The 22,076-nt window shown below is 34.7% G+C and overlaps 1 protein-coding gene across 3 annotated transcripts in view; it reads right to left on the bottom strand.

The window, feature by feature from the left end:
- Positions 1-22,076, bottom strand: part of LOC150110410 (macrophage mannose receptor 1-like) — a 99,527-nt gene that overhangs the window by 16,879 nt on the left and 60,572 nt on the right. For all 3 annotated transcript variants that reach the window (XM_090393575.1, XM_090393568.1, XM_090393585.1), the window contains exons 11-21: positions 20,500-20,674; positions 19,870-20,007; positions 17,921-18,043; positions 12,502-12,659; positions 8,578-8,677; positions 8,002-8,255; positions 7,524-7,698; positions 7,003-7,149; positions 5,853-5,960; positions 4,181-4,345; positions 3,837-3,911 (exon numbers count right to left, since the gene is read on the bottom strand). In XM_090393575.1, coding sequence (XP_090249701.1) covers positions 3,837-3,911; positions 4,181-4,345; positions 5,853-5,960; positions 7,003-7,149; positions 7,524-7,698; positions 8,002-8,255; positions 8,578-8,677; positions 12,502-12,659; positions 17,921-18,043; positions 19,870-20,007; positions 20,500-20,674 — 1,618 coding nt within the window. The remainder of the gene's footprint in view (positions 1-3,836; positions 3,912-4,180; positions 4,346-5,852; positions 5,961-7,002; positions 7,150-7,523; positions 7,699-8,001; positions 8,256-8,577; positions 8,678-12,501; positions 12,660-17,920; positions 18,044-19,869; positions 20,008-20,499; positions 20,675-22,076) is intronic.

Below are 22,076 nucleotides of genomic sequence, written 5' to 3' on the forward strand. Positions count from 1 at the left end.
AATAGATCTATGTTTAGATCAATTATACCCTCTTAAGTGTATGTATTTTTATAAGTGAAATAACGCCACATGCGACCTCGTAAACTACGAGGAAATCTTTCTACTGTCGATGCTTTGATGTCACATTTAGAAAAGAAAAAATGAATCCCTCATTTTTCAAGTAAGGCGCGTACATGTTTATTCCAGAATTCTTTTCCTCTGTCAACCTGTATCTGTATAGGATCTCTGCATCCAGTAACAGCTTCTGTATAGATCTGGATACTTCTAAACCTCCTTTGGTTTTGAGAGAGTGAACCCAACCTTCATGAGAAAATCAATCAATCATACTTAATAAATACTTAAAACCATAATGAAATATATCAATACCACTTAAATCCATCAAATCACACTGATACTGGTGATATTCCAGCTGCTTTTGTTTTTAATCGTCTAAATCTACGTTTCACTGATTTATGTAATGTACAAGCAGGTTGCACTTGTAACCATCGTTTAACATCTCTGATATTATGTCCAGAAGTTCTTTGCAGAGATGATATGCTTCTAAACCTTCTCGGGTTCGAAAAATCATAATATACAGGATGGCCATAAAATAACGTTTGGCGCTGACGGAGCAGAAAGGTCAAATATTTACAGTAAACGCAGGTAAAAAGGATTATGCAAATTTCGCTGTGCGTACGTGACAGCAGGCCACCAATTCCACTTAAAAGGGATTGGGAACGTTCAGGCAGTTTTCGAATGGATGACGAATTGTTCTCAATATGCATTCTAACTTGCCTCAACGTGCTTTACTTGTTGTTTTACCTTTAACAGTGCAATGCCGTATGGCCCTTCGGGAATTTAGAAGGCGACGTAAACTTGCGTACAGGTCATGTACGCAAGTTTACGTACATGACCTGTACACAATGTCAGTTGCAGCACTGACAGCTATGATTAAGAAATTTGAAGAAACTGGATCACTAGGAGTTACACCTGGCAGAGGATGGAAAGCAGTGTAAGAAGAGATAGTAACAGACGTTGCTACTACGGTGTTAGACGACACAGAGGCCAGAACTGGTCCAAGCGCTCGTGCCATAGCTTGCAAACTTGATATGGCTTATGGTACAGTCTGGAAAATCTTACGGAAAAGCTTCACTTCTATCCGTATAAGTCCAGTCGTGTCCGAGCAGTAACTACCGCAGATTATGATAAGCGCATGACCTTTGCGCTAACGTTTCTTTTCCGAACGGAGGTCGACAATGACTGGCTATGGAGAATATTGTTGGGTTTGGCGTTCATTTTAATCTGAATGGGTCGGTCAACTCTCACAACTGCAGAATGATTTTGGGCATCTGAACATCCCCAAGCGATCCAGCAAGTACCACTGCATTCTCCAAACGTAACCCTGTGGTGTGGCTTCACAGCTGATTTCATAATAGGACCATACTCTTTCGACCGATGGATTTTAGCCTATAACCCCTACATGTCCTGTAACCTGCTCCGTTACTGGTAAGATTTATCGACGAATGCTGGAAAATTTTATTATTCCTTGATTGCACCAAAGAAAATGTTTGGACTCCATAATTTTTATACAGGATGGAGCACGGCCACACATTGAACTCTCAGTACAGCGTCTTTTACTCCAACATTTCAGTAATTAGAGGGTTATCAGTCAATTCTTTCCGACGGCATGGCCACCTCGATCCCTCACGTCACTCCATGTGACTTTGAAATCCGTTTTGTATGTTAGTGGCGTTCCCAACTTGCACTTCTTGAAAGATAACATAAAACGGATTGTTATGAACATCCAATCCGACTCCTTACAATCGGTTGTAGAGCATGTCGCCCACCGGATGCAATTTTTGTACACAAGAAAGGTCAGCACATCGAAAATCGTGTATGTGGTCCAGGGGACCCTGATTCTGATGAATAAAACACTATTTCCTGAGAGTTCAATCACTACATTAATTTCTGTGTCTCACACAAGTTGTTAATTATTATTATTATAATTATCATTGTAACGTACCACATATCCAGCTGGAATGAGTGATGAGGCTGTGGCTTACACCGTCGAAATGTTATTATTCCATTTTGTCTGCCTTTAATTTAATTATCTGCTTGTTTTCGGCTCCGCTTGCTATGAAAATTTCAAAATTTTCCCTATCGACGACTTTTGGTACTAAATCTTTTTTTCACGGAAATCATCTCCCCGTGCCTTCAAAAGTCTTAATATAAAATATGATCTAATTCCGTTTATTGGCTTTAGCTACAGATGCCTCCAAAGAGGGAAAGTTATTTTATGGTCACCCTGTATTTTACTTAAATTAGTAGACATTTTAACATAAAATAAACATAGACAAACACTGGTTTAGGTTAAATACATTTTTAGTATGCAAATATTTACATAGAAGACAATAATGAACGCAAATAACTGTGTTGAGAAATCATTACATAAAATATGCTCTACATCTGTAAAGTACATTCTACACTTTCTTTACTACACAACAATTCACATTCCTCTATCATCGAAAATTGAGAACAACGTTTCATAAATGAGGAAAGCACTTCCAAAAACTGTCCATCCGTCAGGCATGAAGATTTCAAACCAATCTTCATAGAAACATCCTTGAAATTGTATGCACGAACCTCCCACCTAAGACGAAACACGTTAGCATTTGCTTTCAAAACATGAAGATGTTGGGAAATACTATTTGCACTATCAGTGAACGTTAATATAACATCTGGATCACACTCTATCGCCACTAGAAAAAAGGACAAGACCTCCTTCTACTCTCACAGTGCAAGAGGGAAGAGAAAATTCCCCTGGAATCTCAGCACATCCTATACATCAGAACCATCAAAAACTATTGTAGCTGAATGGGATTCAAGACATATTTCAGGATCTAACTCTGACATAGATAAATATAGACATACTCCGTTAGTAAGAAAGTACTTTATCCTTGGAGGATTTCAAGAAACAATTCAAAAACTAGACAGAGATTCTTATTTATAAAAAAACACATCGTCACGTGGTTCTCTCCCCATTGGAGAGAACCACATGACTGTGTGTGACCTAACTGTAAACAATCAAACAAAACCAATCCAACCGATACGAAAACAGTCATCACGTATACATGACGTCAAACGTTGACCTCAGATGGGGGGGTTAATTACATTTTAATTAATGGAAAAATTAAAACTTTCGATTACCTTGGAGTGAAAACATGAGTGTAACTATCATGTGACCTAACTACAACCAACCATAGAGACTGATAGCTTACAAAGCAGTTCAAACAAGGTCGTGTGTGTGTGTGGGGATGGATTTAATTACTTTTTGATAAGGGAAGAACCCTCCCGATTAAAACTACGCTAGAAACGATGCTGACACTGCCACGTGATAGGAACTAACATGTAACATAACTACACCAACCACAGAGACTGAAAAGGGGGTGAACATACATGATGTCATCCCAGCTGACCTCAAAAACGGGACCCTGTATGACCCAACTAAAACATTGCCATTGGCAATTAATACTGTGATGATTTACTATAATTTTGATGTAAAATATCAATTTTCATTTTATTAAAGCAGACTGTCAGTTTTATGAATATTCGTTGTGTAACTTAAAGTAGCAAATTTCATTTACACACGCAACGTTAAATTTATGTGTGCTAACCTCTAAATACGTACAAATCTGAATTCCTTTAACTGTTAGTACATGACAATAATTAATGTTATGACTCCAGCAATAAATAATTATTATTTAGAGTCCTCAAATTCAAGTATGTTAAGTCGCTTGTCATTATTATGTACCAGCAACCTTCCAAAAATAGCTTCAATGTCTTTAATTCGTACTTACCAACATATGCAGAATACTGCGCTTCACTAGATGTATTAGGGGTATCTGATTCTGAAGGCCAACTCCTTGCAGGAACTTGAAAAAAAAAGGAATAAATACATTATTAGTTTCAGAGTATAAAATGTTGGTATAAAAATATTGCATTGCATTTTAATAAATTCAATGAAAACTGTATAATTCATCGAAAATATTTTTATTTTTTTTAGGTTCGTTTCCCATCATAAATTTATATATTTCACGATCTACTTGAACTAAGAAAATTTTTATTTAAAAAGCGGTATGAAATACTGAACAATAGAATAAAACGGTCAAAGACTGTGAATGTCGAGTTGTGATATTTTTACCTTTCAAAGTCATGCAGATATAGCCGTTTTGATTTAAACAACTGACATCATTCCAAGTCGCATTAGAAGAATGCATCTCTACACACTGCTCGGTGATACTGCTGGGTTCTCCCTCGTTCCAATTGACAAATTCCACAGGAGTGTGATCATACCAAACAAAACCACCTGCAGATGAAAGAAACAAGGATAAAAAGAATTAATGAAGTTGAATGTACCTTCGCTATTACATTCTATACCTTGTTCCTAGACAGTTGCTTTGTCTTTTCTGTTCTCTCTTCCAACAACCGAGATATATTACGTATATTTTCTATAACTATTTTCCAAAAATATCTCTTTAGCTTCTAATAGCCGTTTGATATGTATACAATGATTCCGTATCAACTGACATAAGCCTTAAAGAAGTATTCTACACCTAAAATGTAACAAAAACATCCCAAATTAACATACAGATCCGAAACTTTGGATATGTATGCTATATGCACAGCACTTTTTTTTGTAGTTGTCACAGTAAAATCTGACAACCTGCAATTCAGATGGATGGTGTTATTCAGATAAAAAAATATGCAATATTAAAATATATTAAAATAAAAATTATAAACATAAATTCCTTGGTAACTATCAAAAGAAACATTGCAGGAAGAGCGTACTTCAGAGTAACTTATATTCTATACTTGCTGTGAAGCACACTGCTTGGAAAGAAGTCCACGGGCACCATAGTGTGAGGTGCAAACAGCCATTGTGCCAACCTTAATAAGATGTACAGTAGGAGGACCACCTTTTGCAGCTGTCCTACAGCATATACTTTTCACATGCGTACGATAGTGATCAATGAGAGTTTTAGAACGTTTTATCTGGAGGCATGTAGGGAGATGCTGAACTGTTGTGGGAATGGTCCGTCCCTTGACTTCACCTGACGTTCCATTTCTTCACACAGATGTTTAATAGAACAGATTAGGACTCTGTTCGACATTATAAAAAAGACCAGAATTTTCCGCAAATGCATTACAACAGCAGAAGGACCATTTTGAAATACTTAAATATGAATTTCACCGAGCACAATCCATTAGTACTTTAGCATTAAGTACTAATGGACTATAGTACGTTAGCATTATTAAATGGATTAAGGATTCTATATTCAGCAAACTCTGCCCTAGATACTAAACAGGAAATACTTCAAGCCACTTTAGGCCTGAAATAAGCAAAGTATTTTCCACTAGTCGATGAAAATCATCGACCTCTTACTAAATTCATTTACATATTCACAAGAGATCCATGCTTGTGGTGAGATTCATACTGTTGGATGGAGAGCGGAAAGGCTTTTTCTCCAAAGCTGAATCGAATTACAGACGGGGATAATAGGAGTTTTGTCCAAAATATGACCGGAAGGTAAACATTTGAAATGATATAGTGTATTCTTTTTAATTTTCTACGTTGATAGATTTGCTTAAGAATTTATCCACTGTTTTTTTTTTCGATGAGGTAAATTCAACAAAGAGTTCGCGCGCACACCACATCGAGGATGGTTCTAATAAACCGTTTGTGCGAACTGACTTGATTCTACCGGAAGGCAGTCGCTTTTCTGAATGTTAATAGATCTACTGATTTCCACATCATATATTAAATTGAGTATAATAAAATAGAATCATTATTTGACTAATGAGAGAATACTGACCGTCGTGATTTCTTGTCATCCCTATCCAGACTGAATTTGTTGAGCCCTTCAGAAACATGGTCAAGAGTTTTAATTCTGCTTCGGAGTGGATGCTGGCAAGTGTTCCTTCTGTAATACATTTCAGATAAAAAAAAATAACTAATCATTCCCTAAATACTTTGATTGATTGAAAAGAAACCCAACGAAACTTTCGCCTAGCTTAAAGGAGAATTTAAAAATAATGATAATAACGAAATAAATAGTGGCATAATAAGACAGCACAATATTCGTTATTTTCGTTCTATCTTTCTATTGTTTTTTCTCATTTGGATTTTCACTAAAAATGAAATTTAGTCAATTTGAATACTTTCACCTTCTCTAAGATATAATTCTATGGAATAACAGGACATTCAGCCATACCAGATTGGGATCGAGAACGAGACTGTCTAATGGGCTATGGCTAATTTGATTACTATTGCTTTGAACGCAACAATGTAGAGCCGCTGGACTTGTCGATGCAGAGCCCAATCTTATTCCCACTGAATATTTTCGAGTGGATGAGTGAAGCCTGTGAGAAATAATATTTGAAGTTCGACTTAGCTAGCTGCGTAAAAGCATGATTTGCATGAGTTAAAGTGCAGGATATTTCCTTAAAAAACGTATCACAATTTGGTTAACAGAATGAGACGTAGGCCATTCGCTCCATCGTTATATTAAAATGTCTGCATTGTCATTTCCGTGGATTTCTTTAAATGACAATACTCTCTTTAATGTAATGTTTGCAATCTGGAATGCTTGTGTTATTCAATTTTAACTCTTCTCATTTTTGTTAGCGAGTTGCATCTTCACACTTCACACATAAGCCTAACAAGTAAAACACGAATACAACATGAATGAATATGATTGACTCAATTCATACACGGTTGTCTCGTCAGAATACCAAATAACGACAACATTTATGAGTACATTAAAATCACTCTCGTTTACGAATAAAATATATTGCTCTACATTTCTTAAATTTTTTTTATAGAAAAGTGAAATAAAATTAAACGATCTATGGTATTAACATTAAAATCCATTAATTCAAGTCTTTTTTTGTGAATTCCCTAACTACTCTCTCTCTCTCTCTGTTTTCACTAACTAACAGACAAAAATCATAAATCGAACTTACCTTTTCTGAAGCAGTTAATGTTTGCAGTCACCCAGGGTACCAAATTAGTAGTTTCGATGAAATAGCAGTACTTTCCTCCTATATCGTGCCAACCCAACTGAGAGTGACAGACAAGATCAGCTTCTAATGGTAGAGTTACCGGAACATCTGCAAAAATAAATAAAATTAAACAGTGTATGAAAGAATTTGAATGGAACATTAAGCGCATGGTGAAGATTTTCTCACTATGGTGAACAGCTATAATAATTATAATAATACAAGCATTGCTTGCCACAGCGATATGGCAGTTGTAGGCATCACTTCAAATCCTCTGCTACTAGAAGAAATTCCTGTGTAGGTATTTTACACAAACAATATCAAACTAAAATAAATTCCGTTACACATGATTCCTAAAGATAACCATTTACACAATCGGATGTTGATATTTAACACTGATGAGATTAAATTACAGAAAAGATATTGATAAAATGATAATCGTGATGATGATATCACATGCGTTAAAGTAAGCAAAATAGACCTACCTTGGGATATTTCGCATATAAATGGTCTGCTTTCCAAGCAGTTACTTGTCTTCCAGTGACCGTCTTTTGTCATTATTGCACAGTAGATTCCTAAGTTCGTTTCCAATGGTTCATCTTTCCCCCAGTTGGTGTATGTTACAGGCCATCCAGATACCCATTTAAAATTCTGTCGATGCTTCAGAAAACAAATACGAAATAAGATTTTTCAAAAACATTCTTCCACTTACACGTGTCCATGATTATAATTAACTGCATTTATATAAATTATTTCAGCAAAAAGGACGCACTATTTCTGATAGCATAATTTTCTTTTCCGTAATGCTGACTAAATAAAAAGAAAATAAGCTAAAATCCTCTGGAATGAAATTCAAATTTAGAACACATCTGAACGAAATCATTAAATTTAAGAAGATGGGAGAGAGAGCGAGAACGAGAGAGAGAGAGAGAGAGAGAGAGATGATGATGATGATGAACTTACATTTCTCTTGAGTCCAATCCATACAGGCTCAGTTATGTTAGGAAGGACATCACCTATGAAGAAAGCAGAGACAAAGACATTGCTAATAGTGAGAAGATGACCACCGAACTGCTGACAAAACTGCTCGGCTTGATACCACGTTTTCTTCTGTTCAGAATGGGTAAACTGTTGGTAGCAAGATGATCCTAAGCGCGTCCACCTGTGTTGATCGGTGCACTTACGGGTGTAGTAGCCTTCGCTTGACAGGGTAGGATCTAGAAAGTAAGTACACACTCTTATGAAGCTTTTTTTCCCCGCATTCTACTGTGTAATGATGAATGATTACACCTCGATAAACAACGACATTTAATTCGTTTATAAACCGCTTTAAAAATTCTCGTATTTAATATCTAGAGATTATCTGATCACCTCATCAGCAAACTCAAGGTACTAATATTAATGTACTGATAGACCAAAAGCCTGAAATTAATTCGGAGTAAAAACACGGAGTGCTTTCTCCCTGTCGTAGCAGGATTGGAAATCATTCATTTATTGCATAACCTTATCGACTGTTCCTTAGTATTAAAAGTTACTTACCTTTATAACTCTGGCAGATGAAAGGTTTTTTATCAGAACATGGGGCATCGTTCCACTTTCCAAGGTAGTTATCATTAAACAATATCTCCACGCACTGTCCCTGAAAGTTAATTTGAATCGGTATTAACGTATCGGTCACGTACAGCACTAGAAAAGTTACAAATGTTAACCCTTACTTGATGTAATATCTATGGTGGGATTATTTAGCATTTTAAAAAGAATGCTATTCCAAGGCAAGATATGATCCTTTTCTACAACCTCCATCTAGACTATCTACCATTTAATATGTTTAACAATAATTTAACATTGATCATTCTCCAACTGCAATTTTTTTTTCTCCTGGTCTCCGGCAGCAGAACTCAACGTTCATGGAGACTTGATTCATTTCAAAACTCTAAAGTCAAATCCAACTTCCTGTCATTTCCACCTATTATGTGCTGACTGCACTGATCATAGGCGAGGGAAAAAAGTGAAGCACCGCTTGTGCTTCACTTTTCCTTTCTTTTTCATCTAAACCTAACTGTGAAGTATATCAAAATTTCCAGTATTCTAAATTTAGGGCTCGCCGGAAGCAAGGAAACAAGCAGCACACGCTCATCTACCAGCTTTTCTATGTTCAATTGAGTCAGTATCAACGATGTCCTTTAGTTGGAGAGTCCTGGGATCCAATCACTCTTCTACGATATGAAGAACGTTTATCCCGGCTTTTCAACTGAAGATGAGTTAGCTGGTGTTATTCATGGTAGAAGAGGGTTTTCCTCTCAGAAACGTGGACTTTTTATTAAACAAACCAGCCAAACAATTTTGTCATAATTAATCCACCTCTTCAAAATATTTCGCATATAGTTTATTTGATGCAATCGTGGCTGGATAATGGTGATGGCACGCGTTGACTCTTCGATGATGCTATGCTAACTATTCTCGAACATTTGTCGTGTGATGGAGAGTGACGTCATCTTTGAAGATCCTCTTTTGAGTGAACGGATAGTGCCATAAGAGGTTAGATATGATTGTGTAAGATTTGCAGACAGTGTGCTTCAGATATTCCGTGACTATTAAGAGAAACTCCGATATTAGTCTTTCCCACCAGTCACCATTAAGGAGAGCAATTCTTGTTTGTTGGACAATACAATTTTCTAGCATAATTTGATAGTTCAAAATTAAGAGGAGTTATTTCTTATTATTGAGAGATTTCTTGAGAAAAGTTCACACCCACACACAAACATGCAAATATCTCTTTATACAATTCTCGACTCACGATCTCATTGACACTTTTCTTCCTTGGATCAAATCTTTGGTGGTGATAATATTTAAACATCTCTTATTTTTCTAGAGTTAATTTTGTGTTCTTCTAGTATCAACTGAAAAATTGTAGAAAAACCTTTTATTTTCATATTTGTTATCCAAGTAAAGGCGTCCATAAAACGCCTTTAACTATGTCTGTTCTTCTGGTATCATTTTCTGGTATAATTTTGTGTTCTTCTGGTATCAACTGAAAGATTGTAGAAAAACCTTTATTTTCATATTTGTTATCCAAGTATAGGCGTCCATAAAAATGCCTTTAACTATGATTGTATTTGATGGGCTCGTTTTTCTTTTCTTTTCATTACATTTCTATGGGAGTTCTCGTAAAAATTATTCATTCATCAACCCTAATTAAAAGTTCCAAATATCGATTGCTCTTTATAAATGATGTTGAGCTGTTTCTAGGTAGCGTTTTTTATTAATTTTGCGTTTCTTTCCAATCAATCATGGAGTTGTTTATTATCAAATTATAAATAGAAGTATTGAAACCATATGAGCAGTTTGGTATTCTGACGTTTAAAGGTATGCATTTGAGTGAATCAATGCAAGACTCAGGTGGACAGTGTTAATGCTTTTAATTTTTAAAAAGTAGTTGGTTTTTATTTTTATGACGCAAAGACATCCAAGGTCGTACGGCGCCAGGACACAAGTTACAGCAGTACATATGGTAGTAGGACAAACACTAACATCCCTACCTTTGATGGGATTCGAACCCGCCGCCTCTTGACTGGGAGGCGGATACTCTAATCACTCGGCCAACCAGGCAGGCTTCAAAAGAAGTTTAAATATACAAGCATCAACTGATATTCAATTCCTAAATGAAGGATTCGTCCTTCATAGAGTGCGCTGTATAATATTGCAATTTATCCATCATCAGATAACGAATGGTCATTCATATGCTTCAGTCGCTTCACTTTCTGAAGATCAGTCACTTCAGACACACACCTTCTATCCGACTTATTGACGGTCTACCCATTTCTCTTTTTCGCAGGAGCTTTACCTTCTGTTACTTTTTTTCAGAAGTCCTATTTCAATGTGTCCAAAATATTTCAACTTTCTTCTGTCGTTAAGGAGCCTTAAAGTTATACCGATCTTTTCTAGCATCCATCCGTTTGTCGCCACTCAGCATATGATATCATCAAAAGGCTTCTGCAACACCTGTTGCATTTGGCAAAACAGCTGCACCCAAAATCCTCAACTTTGTTCCTGTGGAGATGGATCCATCCGTCCATATTTTAGACACGTCTCAATTTATACAAAATTTCAATCATATGTATCAGATCTCTGGATAATCTATTTGAAATAACAGCACATCGAGATCAAAGTATTTCAATAGTTTTCCTCATTTTGCCTCTAAGCGACTTAACTATTCATTTATTATTTTGTTGATATTTTCTTAGCTTTTGAGAAAATCTTATCCTGGGAATTCTAGTAGCATCTATTGCATTAAATAGAAAACGAAATCATATGTTTGAAAACTGGTATCTTTATCTACTGTGGTCTTCTGTCTATTGAAGGCAAACATCTGCCATGGAATTTTAATGGAAATACTTTAATCACAGCGATGTTGACCACATGAACACCACTTCTCTAAACTTAAAAACAGGTGCAGATTCTACAATAATAGTGGTGTAACCTTATTCGAACCTTACAATCTTTAGATACATAACTGATCTCCTAAATACGGGTAAGGGATTCCTTATTCCTGAACCGTATTCGTTTTCCAAATATTCTAATAATACTCATTTCTTGTGCATATCCTAAAATCTCAAAGACAGTTTCTGAAATCATTACTTCCGATCTCTTTTGTCATCAGATGCCAAGAAATGACTTCATCATTTTATATCGTCTTTTTCTCTTCCGCTTGCTTTATCTCTTGACTTCCTTATCCCTTTCCTTATGTAGCAACATTTCAGCTATGATATTATATGCATATTTAATTAAAGCATGATTACGAGTTACCATACTACTACACCCATTCACTAATCTCCGTGCCATCAAAATTCAGTAAAATTAATTCTAAGGATCTCAACTGTTACTTCCAGATACTACCATAATATTGCCTCATGCGATAAGACTGACTCGACTGGATAGGTAATTGTCTTGTTGCCTTACTCACTTATAACGTTCCTTGGGACTTATTATGGTATTTTATTTAAATTGCAACACGTAATATTTTATGCTTAATAAATATTCATGATGTAATTATATTTTCACTAAATTATTCTACGTCATAATAATTAGGACATCCCTTTATTTATGAAGGAAAACAAAAGTTTAGTGTTTGTTGTTGTTTATTTGCATCATAAATATTAATTAGTTAATTGCAAAACGCATTTTAAATAGTTAATAACTTCTTTCGCATATGAAAGTGTCTGCTGTTAACTGAAAAAACAAAAAAGAAAAAAAACCTCATTTTTATATGTACATGTTTTTCAATATATTTGTTATATAAAAATCCTCGAATTGTTATATATTATTTGCTAGCATGATAAGACGGCTTCGCAAAAGAGGAAACATCTTTTTTATAAAATACTTTTATTACTTTTATAACATACCGGAATGATATAAGAGAGCTCTTATATCATTCCGGTATTTCTATTTTTCTTTCTTTCTCACCTGTAAATCTTCATAGTGTCGAGATGGCTGATTCGGCGCCCAGTTTACGAAGTCTATGGGAGAATTATCTGCCCAGTAGTACTCGTGGTCTGATACCAAGTTATGGAAACCTATCCACATGCTCATTTGGTAATCAATGATCAAAGTGTTGAGAAAATCTAGAAAAAATAGGATTATAACAGTAACCATAAACTTAGACAGAAATCTTCGATATATCGAGTGGTTGACAAAGTCATTTTAAGCATCTGAAACACTTCAAAATGTAATTCACTTGACTGATACAAAAATTTGAAATATTTGTGGACAATTGTCTGTAAAAATAACAATAAAGTATTATATTTGATGTGCGGAAAAAACACTTACATTAGCTACCCCCTCAAAAATTGTTTTCTACATATTCAATATGTGCAGTCTCTGTAGCTCAACCGGTTGAGACAAAGCCCATTGATAAAAAAAAGATCTGTGCAAGAAACCTGTCTATGACGCAAAGCACGTTATCTGGACTTTTTAATCAAAGATGAGTTGGCTGGTCATATATGGAAGTGGAAGCTTCCCCCCGAATCTCTGTTTTTGCCTGGAAACATGCAAACCGACCCGTTGAAACACACACACACACACACACACACACACACACACACACACACACACACACACACACACACACACACACACACACACACACACACACACACACACACACACACACACACACACAGTCCTCAACATAAGTTCGCTGTTCAAACGTTTTTCGATTGGAAATTCTTAGGGAAAAAATTTTTATTGTCAGGCAACTTCGAGAGAATGTTTTGTTAGATTGTTTATTCAGAACTGATGAATATCTAATGAGAAGAATATATATATATATATATATATATATATATATATCAATTCGTTTAGGGTTACCACAATTGCACTTTATCTAGCCTCCAAATAAGGTTCCAAATCGAACAATAATAATTCCTACACAATTCATCATCTTTCGAATTGAAATCCAGTGAATTTCCTACGGTGTCAAAAGATGCCTTCAAGAAAAACTGAACTCTTGTCACATTTTTCTTCTGGAGGTCGAGGTGCTTACACAAGCACAACAAGCGTAAATAATGCAAATGAATAAGAAGAAGGTTATAACGTTTCAACCTTATAACTTTCGTATTTTACAAAATGGTAACGCTTCTCTTCACAGAGGAAAATGAGATGAAGGGGGAAAGCTCTGTCTACATATTTTAGATGTAGTGTGAGTTTATCACTGTAGTTCAAAGAGCCTCCGTAGCTCAGTAAATATAGACGAAGTCCTTTGGTCGGAACGACCTCTGCTCGATTCCCGTCCATGATGTGAGGAACCTTTATCTGGTCTCTTTCGAGAGACCAGATAATGGTTCTGTGAAAGGTGAGTTAGCAGGACTCATACGGAGGAAGTGGGTTTTTCCATCTGGAAACTCGGGTTTTTCGTCCCCAGAACAGGCAATCCGGCCCCGTTAACACACATGGATTACAGTCAGGAATACTGAAGACCCAACCATAGGCCTCATTAGTCAGCTATGCCGGTCCCGAGGTAGGAAAAAATTGGGGGGGAGGATAAGATAGTGCCGTACGTCCTTGTATAAAGGGCCTCACGGCTGTTGTATCATCATACGCTAAATAAATAAATAATAGGCTTATTTCATATTACATATTTTGCTCATATCCTTCCCATACCATATGTTTTACAATGCCGAAGATTGCAAAATAGCAGATCATCCGAATTCTCGAATTCCTTACTAAAGTGGATATGAAGACTGCCTTCAATGGATAAGCATTTCTAACTAATGGACGAAAGCGATTGAACATATTTATTCACACCATCAGAGTCATTCTTTTCGTATCCTGCGAAAGTGTGTTGCTGCCAGAGATTATCTTCGTGATCTCTAGTCTTTGTTCTCATAGTTGGGTAACTGGTTCTGCTGTCTTGATCAAAACACCCAGAGTAGAATTCTGAATAAAGTGGAAACCAATATGTTTTTAATTACTGATGAAATCCCCTTGTGCTTAAAACTTGTGCTCCAAAATTACAGTTCATCCTTTATCTTCCTTACAATCTTTCGCAATCATGTGTTTTATATGCAAAGCAGATAAAACACATGATTGCGATTTCTGATTGCAATCTGCTATCAGAAATCCTTAACTCAAATTTTCGACGATAACGAAGAATATCACCCTGCAGTCAACTTCATCAGAAAGTAGAGACACCAATTAGCGACCACTGCTCTACTTCATTCTCGTATATTCACAGTAGGTCTTCTAAGAACATTACTTACCTTTCCACACGAGTCATGGAAAGACGTGGGGAAACTTTTGTGGCAGCTTTTGCCATTTCCAGATCATTTGATGAGGATCTGGTAGAGAGAGATCTTCTGTCTTGGAGAAACAAGTTTTTCCCTTCTCTCTCAATCCGTCTATTTCAATGTTCTGACGTAGATAATCAAGAGATTTCTTCTTGATATTTGTAACTTCTCATATGTGTTGTGATACGGAAAAAAAAGTAATTATTCCCGTAAAGTCTAAAACTTTCCTTTTGTTTTACACTTGAAAATGATGTTTGAGATTAAGACGGATTCCAAGATGTTTATTTATCTGATTTCCAAAACGAAACATATACTGACAACTGTACCAACCAAGCAACCAAGCAAAACTTATTTTTGCTAAAGAAACGTGTGTAACATCAATTGATTCAAAGAAAATATATTTATAGAACAAGACTGTTATAACATCAATTGTTCATGTGAATTGGTTTATTCTAACTTAAATAAATAAGATTGTAGTCAATTTATTTTTATTTAGTTTTCTAGTTTTCTCTGAAGCATATAAAGATGTCTAAATAAGAGATGGTTTCAGTTATTCCCCGGTGTATGACCACCCTTCTCACTAGACGTCTGAAGTAAATTGAAGTGGCATCATGTTTATTCACTATGAAAGATCTCTGCACTTTCGGTTTTCGGATTATTTAACCCTTTGCCTCTACACTGCAGTAATGAAGCATGTTTATAATGTTCTATGGGAGAAATTCTGAAAAAAATTATTTAGTATTTTGTAACCTACTGAAAATTGAAGGTATCAAATGGATATTGATATGAAGGAGGATGATTAAAAATAGAGAAAGATGTAAAACGCACACGGAAATATATCCTTTAATTAACATGGCGTGTTCATTAATGAAAAAAAAAGAAAGAAAGAAAGAAAAAATCACTTCCCCACAAACGAAACAAATGAATTCGATAGAATTTGTCTAATAACTAATTCTTATTAACACGAAGTTGAAAACTTAATAATTAATTCATTGTAATTAGCACAATGATGGAACATCTTACTACTTAAAAATTTTGGTAAATTCCAGGTAGCATCACACGAAACTGACTTCTTAAAGGCTCCCTCCCTACGAACATTGGGGCGCTACATATGAAACAGGCTGACTTTATAAATATTTTTTGCATATTAAATGAGATTCTGAGATGTTTTTCCCAGGGTTGCTAGCTGCTTTTGAAAACATGTTTTTTTATCACCAAAAAAAAAAAAGGGGCCTTGATTACGCGCAATTGATAGACATATACGTGACTTATAGACTTCACTACCGTTTTGAACAATATGCCACTACAACAATCTTTATTGAACTAGCACACCAGTCAAAAAAAAAAAAAACGAAGTACACACGCCTAGTAACAGCATGCACAATTTTTTCTTTCCAGAATTTCTAATTTGTAGTCAATAATTTGCGAACATACCATTAAAACGAATTATATATAATGTTTATTGATAAATCATGCCTGTCATTTATTTTTTTTATTGATTACTCCAATGTCTACACTGCAATATTATTACTATTATTATGTGACACCTCCAGGGAGACTTCAAGGGCTAATCGTGGTAAGGCATGCTACTCCACTGTACACAACTTACTGTCTTCCCGCAGCCAATCCTCTAACTACTACTACCGTTAATATACGAAGCCATCAACTGCCGACAACCAAAACTAACAACAGTATTTTTGGCCTGTAAATTGCACGCGTTCTCATGACCGATTTGACTGTATGCAGGATGAAAAACCGACGTTTCAGAGAGAAGAAGTCCTTTCGTCCAGTATGAGAGTTGTAACTCACATTCAAATGAAAAAAACTCATATAAAGATTCTTTCTTTTCGACGAGAAAAACAAAGAAACAAACAAACAAACTAGCTTCTTTTCCAAGCGAAGGGCACAAGTCCCTCCAACTACTAGCCTTCCAACTGCGCCACTCATTTTAATCCATATTACTCTAATCCATTACAACTTAATACACTGTAATTAGTTACCTTTAGCTCAGGCCATGTTTAGGATGTCTACTGTCTAGACAGCACAGTCACTTGAACTGGTACAAACGACTGTCGGTTTTTGTAGCAGCTACACACAGATGTAATTGAATTAATTTATTTCTCCCAATTTTACAGGTTATAATTAGATGAAAAGGGGCAACATTAATATACAAAATGTTACTAGAATATCACTGTCGAAATTAAATTTTGTAAATTTAGGTGGCTGGCTGGACAAATGTGACGTAATTTGTTTATAACCTGCACGTATATGCAATATTTAAATACCTGAAGGAATTAGCGTTTAGGTTGCTGGTATAGGAATATTTGGCATGCTACATACAATATCTTTTAAGGAAGATGTCAACAATTTTACGTGTGCGTATTACATTAAAAGTTTGTGGGTTGTAACTTTCGCTGTTGTGAGCGCAAGAAACTGGCGTACAAAATGTTTTTATGTGCATATGCATGTACAAAAATCAAATTACAGGGAATTGCTTGGGTTCCTTAAAAACCTTGTTGGAGATAAATCCCACAGAAGTGCTGCTGACAAGATTGGCGTTAGCGAAATCCGATTTTAGATTTTGCTTATATGACACCACAGCCTTCATTTCGCCTAATATCTCAATACAATCTATAAACAGCGAATAAATAAACAATATAAACAGAGAATAAAACAAGTGAAGTGAGATTTATGAGAAGAACTGCAAAATACACATTATTAGATCAAGAAAGGAACGAAGACATTTTAAAAGAACTTAAAACAAAATCAATAGAAAGAAAACTAAACAATTATAAACAAATATGGATTAAGCATGTAAACCGAATGGCCAGTAAACGATATCCTAAACAAATGCTAAAATATGAGCCAATTGGAAACAGAAGACTGGGTAGACCTCAAAAAAGGATATTGGATGGATAATGAGAGCGGAACAGACCAATATGATCTATAGCCCGTAATTAGTGTCATGATGATGATGATGGCTTTTAGGACAGTGTATAATGTTAACTAGGTGCTTGTTAACAATCAAAAAAAAAGAAAAAATAATAAGATGTCTTAAGGTATTATGATACCTAGTACATACAAATATTCCCACTTACTTTGCTCTTTCATGCTGTGAATTGACGACAAAGTACCATTCAACGATGAACATTTTTTAACAGCCTCAGTCCAGCTTTTTTGATCCTCGTCCCGTTCCCCAATTACCAGAAAGCATTTATTTCCTAAAAGAAAGAAACACACAAAACAAACGTCATTTTACCATCAAGTCAAATCTTGCAAATCAAATTACTATTCAAAAACAAGACCTACATTTATTTAACAATTCCTTAAAAGTTTCCGTGTGTGTGTGTGTGTGTGTATGTATGTGTGTGTGTGTGTGTGAGAGTTATGGTAAAAGAAAAAAATTACTTATTTGGAGAGAGAAAAATTTCTCCTCATTTCAAAGCAAGCTTACTTAACTGATAAAATTACCGAATTTTTTTTTATTCACATACCATCCTCAGAGATCTCTTTATATGGACTAGATCATGCTTAGCAAAACCATCATTGCAAAAAAAAAAAGGTTGATGAAAGAGAAGAATAATAAACATTAATTGTTATTTGATAGCCAAATAGGCAAACATTATTGTTTAAAATTTCTAGGTTTCGACAGTGGTCACGTTTCAAAGTCTGTATTCTAGACCTTACGAAAATTACAATTTTACATACATACCAGGCTCCTGGACATAATTGCGTGTTTTAATTAATGCTACTCAAAGGAAGGCTGTATATTTTTAAGATAAAAAATCAAACTTGCTATAAAATCGGAATGGAGATTTACTGAACTTTTATATTCCTGATTTTCTTTTATTAATTACATTATTTTTATTAAAAAGTAATTAATATACCGTGAATAATAAAAATTGCTGCCCAAGTATGTTGAAAATGTAATCCAATTATGTACTCAAATCACTCTATATCTCTGACGTAATATTTCTCATTTCCTTTCATTAATTAACTTAGTAACTAAACTATTCACAGGGAAACTGCACTACGAGTAATAGAATACAAATTAAAACAATTTATTGTTTATTTTATACTGAATTTTGAGTTCAATTATAGTACCCAAAGATATTATAAATAACAGATTTCCATTCTTGTAGCATCTAACCTTGTCGGTCAGTCGATATTCTTTGCTGCAGACATAAACTTCTTTGCATGCTTCGCCAACTGTATTAAAAGTAAAGCGAACTTTTGCTAACAAATGATGCATTTGTTTGCTTACTTAGTCGGGCGAATACCATCTCCATTCTTCAACCACCACCAAGTTCGAATTTCACTGTGGCATGGATGTTCGTAAATGCTTTTAATTTGATATATGCTGATAGGGTTTCCTGCAGTGGGCGATTAGATCGCCTGATGCAGCATCACTATTCTATTTACAGGAGGTGTGAATTTGCTTGAAAAGATGTCTCGTTTGTAGAACAGGTTTCATGGATTACCTAATCCTTAGTCTACCCACACTGCTAATGTAATGTGATTACAGCTTTCTTGAAATATGGAAGGAGAGCTGCAATTATTGTGATAAAACAGTGAGAATCATTAACTGAAGGTGTCTGTTCATTAAATCAAAATTTAAAGGTCGTAACTTTAATATCAACGCAAAATCTTAACACATTCACTGTGTGGTATATCTGACTTTCTTATTTTTTTTCCCCTGGTGGCTTGCACTTGAGTATTGATAAAAAAAAAGAATAATAAAACGTGACTGCAATGCAGAATGAATTTCAAATTGTAACGAATAGAAATGCTGGGTGTTCTATTTAATAGACTTTCCAGCTAGTTGTTTATTTATGAGCAATTTTCAAAAAAATATGAAAAACTGATCAGTCTAGACAACTGAATTTTCTGATTGTGTTTGCAGAACGTAAAATACGGTTAATGTTGCTATTTATGAGTGTAGGAAAATGTGTTTATCAGTTTTAAAACTGCTACCAGTCCTTAAAATCGTTAATAATAATGTAAATGCGATTTCAAATAAAATGACATTCAACTGAATTTTACCAACCAAAAGGATGCCACTGTAATGGACAATATCCAGGTAATGGAGTCGTTGGAGGTTGTTCTACTTCTACGGTAGTGGATGAATTATGCTTCTTGCATACTACTGATGTCCGCATATTACAGTTATCATCATTCCACATTCCTACAAATTGAAAGACTGAAGTTTAAGAATAATCTTGCAAATGCATAGAAGAAGGTTATAAAAAGTAACTTTCAATAAAATAAAATAAAATAAATAAAGGATACAGTCGTCGAAAATACAGTATATAAAATGGTATATCGCATCATACAGTATATGGCAACGGATAATAAAACAAATAAAGGTGAAAAACATTAATAATAATTCCTGATTTTCTTTATCTACGCTTCATATTAATAAACATTATGCCTTGTATAATGAGCAAGCACTACAAGTCTTCACTCAAAGGTCTACAATTCCAATTTGTTAACAGCATTTACCACTTTCAACACAATGAGACTATTGCTTTGGCAACCGTCTTCTTTCAAGGACTGAAACTGTATCCAAATAAAAGATCATATCCAAATGAAATTGTTCGATGACTATGTATCTGTTAATAATAATAATACAAGCGTATGCGATAGGTATATTTTATTTTCTGGTTCCCTTTCTTACCTGTTTCTACGTACATACTAGTGCAGCGTTCCTGAAACAAATAATTATCCGGTTGGTTTTGGTTCCATTTCACGAAATTCACCACCGATCCGTCACTCCATTCAAAAGCACCGTCAAATCCCAAAGCATTCAAACCAATCCACACTCTGTTTTGTTCTCTTTTATTATTGGAAAGCTGGAGGGAAAAATAAATTAGAATTTAAGTTATTCATGTAAGATGAGGAACTAATTATCATAATGAACGTCTCTCAACATTGTAAAATTATTAGAAAGAAAAAAGTAGAGGCAAACTTTGTTGTTATTGCGAGATGAACAAAGGCTGTTTTAATTCATTTAGACATTATGGGTCACAAAAAAAAATAAATAAATTATTGTAATCATCTACGCTATTAATCTGGATGATATCTAATACACCCGCATAGATAATAGATCTCAAAAATATTATATGCGTGTATAATTAACCCTCACAATTGTAATTCAGATATAATTTCACGCACACAGTTTGAGACACAATCATAGAAAATCTCGCACATAGATACAACAGATTCGGTTTCATAAATACAGTTCAAGAAGAACAATTTTCTGTAATTCATAACGTCTAAACTAACATAAAAGTTATTTGATCGGATAATACTTAATTATAAATTTGACTTTTTTTTCCTTTGAATTACATTACGGATGGTGCTTTGAAAGTAATCATATTTTTCGAAATAATAAGTGATCTGTTTTGTCTTCTGGAGAATCCTCTTTATCGATTTAGAATTAACTCTCGTTGACTTAAAGAAAATGATGCTGAAATTATGATTTCTTGTCATTCAAAATTTTGAATTGTATAAAATATTTACGTATTTCGAAAACATAATTCTGTACATCAAACGAGGCAGTTCTAAGTTCATGAAAAATTAAATACTATTTCAGTTAATGCATGTATCCATATCATAGGGATGTGATCGGTATAAAAATTTAGTTTTTAAATAATAGATGAGAATCAATCATTTTATGATCAATCTAATATCGCCATGACTGCGGAATAAACCGAATTCACTGCAACATACGGAGCGGTTCTTTCTGACGATTAATTTTCGAAATAAATAATCCACCCCATAAGAATAACACACTGCATAGTTTATCCACTATATAAGATTCGTATATTAATATACAGCTGTTTATTAAAGTAACTTTCCATGATAATTCTTATTTCGTTCTAGAAAGATTGGTCTGAATTTTTATTTATTACGAAAATTGGAGAAATGAAGAAGAAGAAGAAGAAACGTTTGCAGACAGTGGTATGGAAAGCAGGTTTCGTTCTTGATGAAGTAAATTTCTTCTGTCAGTATGCAGGCTTGGTAGAAGAAGCACAACTTACTGTTGCTATGGTAATAAGGGATGCAAATGGCGAATCCTTTGATGGAAATAAAATATGGTAAATTATCTTTCGGAAGATTAAATGAGTTTAGTGCCATAAATGGTTACTGTCAGTAAAAAATACAGATACACCAATGGACTTTAATTTTTTTAGATTGAAAAAAATCAACTTAGTAATAAAAAGATCAGAGATTCAGTAGCTCAGTTAGTAT

Source organism: Typopeltis vanoorti, chromosome 1, assembly GCF_054136105.1.
Source record: "Typopeltis vanoorti isolate ZY-2024b chromosome 1, IOZ_Tvanoo_1.0, whole genome shotgun sequence".
NCBI classification, from domain to species: Eukaryota; Metazoa; Arthropoda; class Arachnida; order Uropygi; family Thelyphonidae; genus Typopeltis; species Typopeltis vanoorti.